The following is an 11,462-nucleotide window of genomic DNA, read 5'->3' on the forward strand; positions in this document are numbered from 1 at the left end:
ATATATATATATATATATATATATATATATATATAATCTTACCTATAATCTTATATATATAATCATATATATATAATCTTTGATATTGATTATATATATATGCATATATATATACATATATATAATCTTACCACTTACTTAAGATGAAAGCAGATTTGAATACTAATAAAATGTGTATTTATTTTTACACAAAGACTGAAGTTTTCCTGAACATTCCATACTGTAGGACTATGATCACCATTACTGTTTTTTAGAGTTTACTGATAATGTGATCTCTAAAGTCAAAGTTTCACATAAATATATAGTACAGATGCCAAAAAGTATGTTTAGAGCCATTTCAGAAGTTGTTAGAAATTCTGTCCTAATCCTAAGCTAAAATTCAATGAAGGATTTTTTTTTTTAGTGAAACTCGAGAGAACAACTCAGACAGCAATTTTGAAAATCGAACATTCTAACACAATACAATGAATAATACATTAATATGATACTTACATGCTGATGAATGTGGTAGAAAAATGGGAAATATTGTTTTCCACAGTTAAACGCTGATTAAGCTATAGTTAAGCCATTATAGGTCTGTAAGAGCGGAAGACTGTATGTATAGTGAAAATATGGCAGATTATAATATCCGTTAGCTTTGGGTCTAAGCCAGGGTGCTTCAGGCAGCCTCATGGCAAAAGTGGTGGATCATGTGAGCGGGTAGTGAGGGCAGGTAGTGTGGGCGGGTAGTGAGGGCAGGTAGTGTGGGCAGTGCAGTACGATCAGAGCCAAGGCAGCCCTGATGTCACAGGCTCTGACATGAATGAGCCCTGCCAGAAACACCTTGGATTCTTTATGTGATTGATTTTGAATCAATTTTCTTACTGCTATGACCATATCAAATGCTTCTACAAGCCCCACACTCAGCTATGGGGTCATGACCTACGGTTGAAGTAGCTGGTTGTAGATTTACAAGTCTATGTTATTTCCAGTCTTGGATACAGGAACCCTGTTATTGTTGTGTTCTGGATCCTTGGTGTTCTCAGAGAGCATGTGTTGAAGAGGTGGTCTCCAGACTGACATCAGAGGTGGTAGGAGCTGGGGCCTAGTAGAAGGAAGTTAAGTCATCGGGGCATGCCCTGAACACTGTATTGGTCCTTGGACCTTCCTCTTCCTCTGCTTCTTAGCTACTGTGGGGTGAGCAGTTTACTCCACCATGTGCTCTTGCCCAATGTGACAGGCAGGAGTCAGGTGACCATGGACTGAAACCTCTGAAAAGTGCAATCCAACAAAATCAGTTTCCTTTCCTCAGTTATTTAACTCAACACACTAGCAATTACATCATAGGTAATCCTTTAAATAAATCATGTATGTGCGTGTGTGTGTGTGTGTGTGTGCGTGTGCGTGCACTCGTGCACGCACCTGCATGCGTGCACACATCATAGCTCATGTGTGAGGCTCAGAGAGCAGCTTGCAGGAATCACTTCCTTTTTACCTGTGGGTCTTGGGAATCAAACAGAGGTCAGGCCTGGCAGTGAGCACCTCAACTGCTGAGCCGTCCGTCTCACAGGCTCCCGACCCAGATTCCTGCAGTGTGTGCATTCTTACAGATATTTGGCATTTGGAAAAATGAGGTCTCTCTGACTATGTGATTGTCATTTGTGCCCTAAAAGAAATACTTAACTAACAGTGACCCATAAAATGTGCCATCAAGCTCCTGAAAGGCCCACCATATCACCTGGTAAGCGCCTCAGGATGTAGCACCACCCAAAATATTTTTAAAGTCGTGAGATAAGAGCATGCTGCCCCTTGAGTGGATGCTGGCATCTGTGTTGAGTAGCATCTTTCCTGAGCCATGTGGTGACAAAGAGTATCTTTAACGTTTGTGTGGGTAGCTAAGAGACTTAAATATGGAGGAATTTACTGTGAGCTTTTTTCTTTCAGAGGTGATTACGTCAATGCTTTGGCTCATTACGAGAAAGGGATCACCGGTGAGAATAAGGTAATCGTGCATAATGTGCCCAGTGGGCAGGGAGGGTGCTTTCCATTCTGTTTTACAATCCAGGGCTTATTTGCATTTAGTTATTCAGTATCTAGTGGGTGAGCCTAATTGTTCAGCTTATTAACACTTTACACCAATATGCTTAAATCACTTTAAACCACCAAACTAAGGATGGCAATATGTTTAATCCATGCATCTGTTTGCCATTGCATCCTAGATAGAAGCTTCTAATTAAAATTGGAAGTAAAATTTTTATTTCATCTTATTTATAGTCCAGTATCATTCAGTGAACAAACAGATGCGAAAGCATGGTCCATCCTAAGAAAGTTATAGTAGATGCTCCTAAGACACTGAAGGGGTCGTGTGTGCTGGCCGGGAAAGGCCATGGGTGGCAGGCACTGCTTTGCATACAGTAGAGCCAGGTTGAGCTTTGCCTGTTGGTTTCTTTGAAAAAAACAAAACTGCATTATGTACGTATGTGTCACAGGCTACCTATGATTTCATACAACGTTTGCTCTTAAGAAGTTTCAGTAATCTCTTTGGGCTGGAGAGATGGCTCAGTGGTTAAGAGCACTGGCTACTACTCTTCCAGAGGGCCTAGCTTCAAGTCCTAGTACCCACATGGTAGCTCACAATGTCCTTAACTCCAAGCACATATGGTACATAGACACATATGCAAGCAAAATACTCATACACATAAAATAAAATTTTATTAAAAAGTTATATACATATATATGTGTGTGTGTGTGTGTGTGTGTATTAGTGTGTGTGTGTGTGTGTATAGGATTATCTAGTGAGTTTTAAGGTTAACCAGAACTCTTAGAGAGACCCTGCTGCAAACATGAGAAGTTTATAGTTGTCTTCAATGACTTAAACAGTTTTCTTACATAGTATAATCATACATAGTACAGAGATCTTCAGTTTGATTAATGATTCCTCCCTTTTATTTTATTTATGATATTTATGCTATAATAACCAGTATATTGCTTCTAGATATAACTTTATATCAAGTGGTATAAAACAAGCTATCCTCACAAGGAATCACAAGCCTTTTCTCTTAAGTATGAAAGCCCAAAACCTCTGAGAAGAAACAAGAACTTTGTATTAGCTGATTTTTTTTTTAAGTGTTAATTTCAAAACTGTGAGAGTTTCTTAAAGTAAGAAATGAGAGTGAGCCGCAGCCATTGGCTAGCTGAAGGACACTCTGTTAAACGTGGGTACAATGAGCTAGCGTTGGCCTTATTGTCATAGGAACACGATGAAGTGTGCCTGGCCGGAGTGGCTCAGATGTCCATAAGAATGGGAGACATCCGCAGAGGGGCTAACCAAGCCCTCAAACACCCCAGTAGGGTCCTTAAAAGAGACTGTGGAGCCATACTGGAGAATATGAAGGTACTCCTTTGTCTTTATAAATATTCCTGTGGTCAGATCATAACACATTCAGTGTCCTAAGTTCCTTTGTCATTGCAGCAATTTTCAGAAGCCGCCCAGCTGTATGAGAAGGGTCAATATTATGACAGAGCCGCCTCTGTCTACATCCGCTGTAAGAACTGGTAAGGGCTGGACAGGTGGTGGTTCTGAGTCGATTTGGAAAGGGGTTTATCTGGGCTCTTCTGCTGCCCACTCTGTTCTCTCGCTGAGTTCTGCCATCTCTGTTGTTACTATGTAGATGAGTTCACGTCCATAGTCGCTTCCCAAAGAGCATCCTAAACCAAATAAAGTAGAGGAAAGCAAAACCCTTATTCCTCTAAAAGAGTTAACGCACTCACCGTTGTCTTCCCAACCCTCTGGTGGGGGAGGCCATGTCAGGAGAAAAGGCAGTTAAATCTGGATTGTGGATAGGAGCTGAGATGTCTGCAAGCTTATAGCTGCACTTGAGAAGGAGAGCTGGTACCTGGTTGTGGGCAACTACTCCTGGTCAGAAGTGGTGTTGATATCTTCCTCAACTCTGCCTTTCTAGGGCAAAAGTTGGCGAACTTCTACCTCATGTCTCCTCTCCTAAGATCCACTTGCAATATGCCAAAGCTAAAGAGGCGGACGGAAGGTATGTGCAGTTTCCCAGGTCTCTAAAAGCCTGAGAGTGCACACTGGGTAGCCATGTGCACAGAAGACAGGCAGAGAAAGAAGACAGTTAACACTGCCCTTCTTGTCTGAAGAACCAGACTGCAAACACTTTCTAGCATGGCAGACCTGTATGGATCCAGATACGGTCTGCTGTCTCGAAATGAGGCTAAGTACTGAAGTTGGGGCACAATATGGCATGAACATGGTAAGAAAGATGCCTTCAGGGTACAGAAGGGGCAAAGAATAGATTCATGGATCCCATACTGTTTAAGCTGCAGTGCTAAAGATAGCAGTGAAGAGGGACTATCTTAAACGTACTGAGAATTTCTGCAACTTAATAGGTACAAGAAACTAAAATCATGACTAGAAAAAGGCCGAGGACAAAAAGATCCAGAGGAGGAAGTGTAGTTAGGAACTGCACTCCTCAACACTGAAGTTCCGTCCTTGATAGTAATAAGGGCATGCCGCCAGATTTAATGTCTACCTTTATTTTGAACTAACAACCATGCTATCAAAATGCTCTGGTTGTTTTCAGCCCTTGAAAAGTGATTTCAGAAGTGTCTGTTAAGAAGCTTTTATAGGTTAGTAATGCCTTCCACTTGAGAAAGCAACCTTGGAAAATAGATACCGATACACACTGAATGTCCTGCTGAAATTGGAAGAGCAGGATTAGTCTGAGCCGAGAAGTCTTGAGCACCACCTAGAGGTGAACATGCAAAGATCCTGTATCTCACTAGTAAAGCTCCATGCCCATTACCATGAAGCATTTTGTAATTTCTGTTTTCTTGTTTGTTTGTTTGTTTGGTTGGTTGGTTGGTTGGTTGGTTGGTTGGTTTTTCAAGACAGGGTTTCTCTGTATAGCCCTGGCTGTCCTGGAACTCACTCTGTAGACCAGGCTGGCCTGGAACTCAGAAATCCACCTGCCTCTGCCTCCCAAGTGCTGGGATTAAAGGCGTGGGATTAAACCACTGCCCAGCTGCAATTTCTGTTTTCTAAAATAATTCCACACTGCTAGTACAGTCTTCCCACTTAAAAACAGAAACACAGTAAAATGTAAACAAATTGCATACTTTTAGTTCATAGAAAATAAAATTCATTCCCCTTCCAACCCCTAAAGAATATATTTTAGTAGGAGAGTTCCTGGTATTTGATTCTGAAAAAGAAAGAAGATCAAGAAAAGAGCAGCTGCAATCACTACAATAGAAACATACCCCCCACATTTGCTGCCCCCCAAATGACAGCACTGAGCTTACATGAACCCCGATTCTCACAGGTACAAAGAAGCCGTGGTGGCATATGAAAATGCAAAGCAATGGAACAGTGTCATCCGCATCTATCTGGACCACCTCAACAACCCCGAAAAGGCCGTCAGCATCGTCAGAGAGACCCAGTCTCTGGACGGAGCCAAGATGGTAGCCAGGTGACACCACGCTTGTTCATTTGGACCTTTTACAGGTGTAAAAGAAAGACCCCCCTCCCCTCATCAAATGTACACATTCTTTTTATGTTTTATTAGCCCTAGATATTTTGAATGCAATGGCTGTTATGGTCAGCATATAAGAATATCCCTGTCAAGTATAAATAGATAACGCAGAACTGAGATTATGAGATACATTTTTATTTTTATGTGGTTGAAAAAAATGTCTGGTTTTATAAGTCATGGTATTGGTTATGTTTCTCATTACTGTGATCAAGTACCTGACAAAAGCAGCTTAAGGGAGGAGGGTTTATCTTGGTTCACAGTTTGTTCACTCACTGCCAATCACGGTCGGGGTAGCAGTTTGAGGAAGCTGGTCACGTTGCATCCGCAGTCAGGAAGCACAGGGAGATGGGTCTGGCCCCGGCTCACTTCCTCCTCCTCTCACTTAGTCTGGGATCCTAGCCCATGGGCTGGGGCTGCCCACATCTGTGTGGGTCTTCACCCTTCAATCCAACTTAGGAACTGCCTCTGACAGACATGTCCAAAAGTTTGCCTCCTGGGTGACTCTCGATCCTGCCAAGTTGATGACATTAACCATCACAGTCATAAACTCGACATGAGAGTCACGCTAACTAAAGTCATTGTCATAGGTTCTTTCTACAGCTTGGTGACTATGGGTCTGCCATCCAGTTTCTAGTCCTGTCCAAATGTAACAATGAAGCCTTCACCCTGGCTCAGCAGCACAACAAAATGGAAATCTACGCAGACATCATTGGTAAATGCCATTGTCTTCCCTACTTTCTCATATGTTATCATAGAAACCCTGACTCTTACGATCTAAGCTCAGATGGGTTTGCACACAGACCCTCCTGTATAACCTATGCCGTGTAGACACAGATACACAGACGTTACCTGCTGGGTTTCAGGGTCCCTACTGCCTAAAGGTGAGGGAGATTATTACTTACTTTGTCAGCTGCCCACACTAAAACTCTGTCCCCACTGAATAATGACCCTTGTCCCCAGCCTCTGCTGACCATTATTTTACTTTGTCTTTATGAATATTACTATTCTAAGTATCTTATATATGTAGGGTAATAAAATATTTGCCCTTTTGTGATTGCATGCCCCTATGAATTGATAAAAGCATGAGAAAAGTTATTCCAGACTTCAAAGGAATACATCAGTGGGAAATCATTAGGTAACTGGACAACATAAAGACCTGACAAAAAAAGGAAGGACAGACAAAAGCAGTGTCCACCCTGGAGGTTGAGGCAGGAGGATGGGTTTGAGGCCAACTTGAGTTATAAGGCCCAATAATGGATGGATGTTTGGATGGATGGATGGATGGATGGATGGATGGATGGATGGATGGATGGATGGATGGATGGATATTTGGATGGATGGATATTTGGATGGATGGATATTTGGATGGATGGATATTTGGATGGATGGAAGGAACAGCAAGCTGGGATTGTATTTATGTTGGTTATCTAATTTGGCTTCTGAAGCCCTAGGTGGGTCATGGTTAAGGTTACACACACAGTGGTTCCTACTATTTGATAACATGAGATTCAGAGTCTGAGGATGATAAGTTCTAAATGAATAATAGATAATAATGAAGATCATAGCCCAAATTCTCCCATAAGCCTCATCCTTCCCTCTCATAATCCCTGTTCTGGGTGAAACAGAGGCAGGACAGTATCAATATCTGAAGTAATCGTGATAAATATGCTTTGTGGTGAAAATAGACAAGATGGTAGAATTGATGTTCAATCCTGAAGGGCTTTTAGTCTCCTGGGTATTTTAAGATTGATTGGTTGTTTAAAAAAAAAAGGAAAAAGGTTGGTTGGCTGGTTGATTGGGTTTCCTGTGTGTGTATGTATCTGTGTGTCTGTCTGTGTGTGTGTGTCTGTGTGTCTCTGTGTGTGTGTGTGTGTGTGTGTGTGTCTGTGTGTGTATGTGTGTGTGTGTGTGTGCGCGCACACACTATGATGTGGGAGGGGAGCACACATATAATAGTGTGTTTGGAGGCCAGAGGACACCCTTGTGGAGTTGATTCTCTCCTTCCACTTTGAGTAGATTTTGGGAACCAAACTCAGGTCCTCCGATGGGCACAGCATTGTACGTTCCCCTGCTGGCCATGTCACCGGCCCCAGCCTCCTGTTTGCAGACACCTCTCAGAGGTACTGTTTTTAGATTGGCAATGGCAGGTCGTCAGGCTCCACTCAGACGTTGTATTCAGTGAGTATCCATCTGTTGTAGGTGCTGAAGACACAACTAATGAAGACTATCAAAGCATCGCCTTATATTTTGAAGGAGAAAAGAGACATTTTCAGGCTGGAAAATTCTTCTTGCTGTGTGGCCAGTATTCACGGGTTAGTATTTGCCAAGGAAACACCCCAGACACCCCAGGAGTGATTGTGGGAAATACTCGAGATGGCAGGATGTGCCGGACACTGAGACCTGAGATCTCAGCACCAGCTTCTGTCAGCCCTGGAGATCTGCCCGGGCTGAGTACAAACCTCTCAGTGAGCGCTCACATTGCCTCTCAGAGCCAGCCTTGAAATCTCCTCACACATATGTACACAGGCTCCCTATGGTCTCTCACCTCCGCCCCCATGTCATCTCAGTACCATCAAGGTAACCCCAAGCCAGGTTTCCTGCTTCCGGTTACATAGTGCACTGCGCTCCAGTCTCTAGCTTCTCTGCCTCTAAGTCATCCTTTTGCTCCCCTAGTAGAACCCACTTGGCCTAAGGCAGGGAGTACAATGTCCAAAGGAGAGGCACTGGGGTTGAGGTGACCGTGACTGCTGGGTTATCTGCATCTTGCCCGAGGGAGCAGGTGCAACCACAAACTACAAACTGGGAAACTGCTACCATTCAGGAGGCCGAGCCCTGCAGGGCCCAGTCGCAGGGTCCTTCAAGAGAAACAGAAGTCTAAGGCTCCCCACTTCAAGATACAGGCCCAAATATTTGCAAAATACCTCAGTGACCAAGGAAAACATGTCTGTGAATGCAACCCACAGGCTGCCAGTTTGCCATTTGTGGCCTTTATAGAAAATGTCCAGACCCCATATCTGACAAGCAAGTTAATTCCCCACTGGCTGGCCAGCCAGCCTGGGCATCCCACGATGGCCTCCAGCTGTTTCTGTGGAAGTATGCCTCACTAGACACTTGCAGCAAGGCCTTTGCCAGCCTCACCCTCCGTTTCCTCAATGATTACCCCAGACTTCTTCATTCTGCATGTCCTTGTCCCTCTGTGACCTTCATGTCATCCCCTACACAACCATCATTGCCTCCTCAGAACACCTGAAACCAACTTCCCACATAGTCCTTTGTCTTGTAAGTTTCTTCACAGGTGTGTATTTATGAAGAAGACAGTACTGTGTTACTGCACCTATCAGAGTGCATCAAACACAAAAAGTGGGGCAGCGTCAGGCTCCTCCTGCTGTTCTCCACAGACCGAAGCCCAGCCCCACGTGAACAAGCAGGATGCCGATAGATGTTAAATGAAGGGACTGGGAGTTCGGCCATAAGCATCTGTCTGGCTTCATGAGAAGCACACATATGACAAAACAATGAATTAAATAGTTAAATCTCCCTGTGGAAAATAGCACATTTTACATTTTCCTTTTATCGTAAATCAGGACTAGAGTCTTCAGCAGGTTCTCTGGATCCTTCCATTTTTAAAAACGAGGCCCAGCCTTTGAAGTAGACCTGCCAGGGTGGTGGCATATGCCTTTAATCCCAGCATTTAGGAGACAGGCAGGCAGGTCTCTTTGAGGTCACAGCCTATCTGCACAGTGAGTTCCCAGCCAGCCAGTGAGAGAGACACTGTTCCACAAAACCAGGCAGAAGAGCAGGGCTGTGCAGACCCCTGGCTGAGATCAGGGCACTCACTCACTCATCTGTTGTGAACACTGACAAGTTCTGGCTGCTATCCATCTCTCATTTTAGGCACTAAAGCACTTCCTGAAATGCCCAAGCTCAGAAGATAACATGGCAATAGAAATGGCAATCGAAACTGTGAGTAAATTCTGAGTCGAAACTTTAAAGAATGCCAGGAGCTAGTTGCTTGCTTGCTTGCTTGCTTGCTTGCTTGTGTCCTTGAAGGAGCCAGGAATGTAACTCGGTTGGTATTCAGTGTATTCAGGAAGCCCTAGGTTCAGTCCCCAGCACTGCTTGGTGGCACATGCCTGTAATCCCAGGAGTTGGGGATAGAAAGATTCAGGATTATCCTCTGCTACATAGTAAGTTCAAGGCCAGCCTAGGCTACTTCAGACCCCTGTCTTAAAACCAAACAGAAATGTCCAATACATGGAAAGATTTATCAAACTGGACAGCAAACTCCCTAAGGCTATCGTCAAACTGATGGCTGTCAATGCACAATTCTTATTCATAGCCCCACTCTCTTTCCTGAATTGTTTTCAAGCAAACAAGGTCTATCCTTTCCTATCAGGATACACTATCCAAGTCGTGAAGACCCTGAAGGTAGTCCTCTGGGTAGAACCGGCTTGTAGTTCTACAAATTTGAGAAATGCTATGCCATTTCCCCTAAGCCCATGTCTGCAGCTCTTACACTGGGGAAGGTGAAGTTAAGATAGGTGGATCCCAGGAGCTTGCTGGACAGCCAGCCTGGCTGAAATGGCAGCTCTGGGCACAGTCAGAAACCCTGTCTCAAAAACGTAAGGCAAAGAACAATAGAAGAAACCTGACCTTGTCATTGGTATGTGGCTCCTACACAAGCATATATACTACACACACACACACATACACACACACACATACACACACACACATACACACACACACACACACACACACACCGATGTTTAAGTTCCGATTCTCAGATTAGGATGCTCAGCCTGCGTAGGATCTAGCATGTGTGCTCGAGATATGGGCTGTTAGTTACTAATCGTAAGAGGAGTCTTGGTGGAGGTATTGGGGAAAGTGGGGTTTTTAAAAAGGTTTATTTATTTTTATTTTGTATGTATGGTTGTTTGCCTGCACATATGTGTGTGCATAACATTTGTGCAGTGCCTGTGAAGGCCAGAAGAGAGCATCAGATCCCCTGTGACTGGAGTTACAGATGGCTGTGAGCTGTCTTGTGGGTGCTGGGAATTAAACCCAGCAGACAGTGCTCTTATCCACTGAGTCATCCCCCACACCCCGTGTAAGAGTTATTCATGTTTAGGCATATGAAGTAGACAGAACCAATGGAAGCCAGAAGGTATTTTATCCCTGAATTAGAATTATAAGACAGTTGTGAGCTGCCTGATTCGGGTGCTAGGAATTAAACTAGAGTCCTCTGGAAGAACAGCAAACGCTCCTAACTGCTCAGCCATCTCTCCAGCCCCTCGATGTTTTTATTGAAACATCCAAGAAGTACATTCTCTGTATATACAAAGAAAAAGATCATACTTTGATACAAGCAGCTAACAAAATCTATAGCTTCTAAGGACGTAATTTTATTGAGGAAGACTACACACCAATGAAAAAGGACTCCAGGCTAAATTGTGCTTCATGTTGTTTACTCGGATCTTGTTAGTTTTTTTTTTTAATTCCATTTCCTTAGCAGAAAGTTGTTTCATCTTCTTCCCAGCCCTCACTCTCCATCCCTGCTAAGTTTAAGATGCAGAATCTGATGAGGTTTCTCTCTTGTGAAACAGGTAGGCCAGGCCAAAGACGAACTGCTAACCAATCAGCTGATAGACCACCTGATGGGCGAGAGCGATGGTATGCCGAAGGTACAGGAGCTTCTGCCAGGCGGGTGTCCGTGCCCTAGTCTTGTCTTCTCTGGTCCTCTGTTCTGGATATATACAAGTGTCACTCTGAAAGTAGCCACAGCCATGTTAGGAGGTGTCAGAAATGCCACAGTGGACCTGTGCAATAGTTGCCCCTCCCCTGATGTAACAGTCCTTGTCCCATGTAACAGACCTCCTCCCCTGTAAGTCTCCACATGTAACAGTCCTCCCCCATGTAACAGTCTCCACATGT

The 11,462-nt window shown here is 43.8% G+C and overlaps 1 protein-coding gene across 1 annotated transcript in view; it reads left to right on the forward strand.

Moving 5' to 3' along the window:
• Positions 1-11,462, forward strand: part of Wdr19 (WD repeat domain 19) — a 65,361-nt gene that overhangs the window by 34,970 nt on the left and 18,929 nt on the right. The window contains exons 18-26 of the mRNA XM_028765229.1: positions 1,924-1,981; positions 3,233-3,373; positions 3,452-3,534; positions 3,942-4,025; positions 5,319-5,465; positions 6,116-6,240; positions 7,728-7,840; positions 9,423-9,491; positions 11,135-11,212. Of these exons, the coding sequence (XP_028621062.1) occupies positions 1,924-1,981; positions 3,233-3,373; positions 3,452-3,534; positions 3,942-4,025; positions 5,319-5,465; positions 6,116-6,240; positions 7,728-7,840; positions 9,423-9,491; positions 11,135-11,212 (898 nt within the window). The remainder of the gene's footprint in view (positions 1-1,923; positions 1,982-3,232; positions 3,374-3,451; positions 3,535-3,941; positions 4,026-5,318; positions 5,466-6,115; positions 6,241-7,727; positions 7,841-9,422; positions 9,492-11,134; positions 11,213-11,462) is intronic.

The sequence above is a fragment of the Grammomys surdaster genome, unplaced genomic scaffold, assembly GCF_004785775.1.
Source record: "Grammomys surdaster isolate TR1022 unplaced genomic scaffold, NIH_TR_1.0 150, whole genome shotgun sequence".
Lineage (NCBI taxonomy): Eukaryota > Metazoa > Chordata > Mammalia > Rodentia > Muridae > Grammomys > Grammomys surdaster.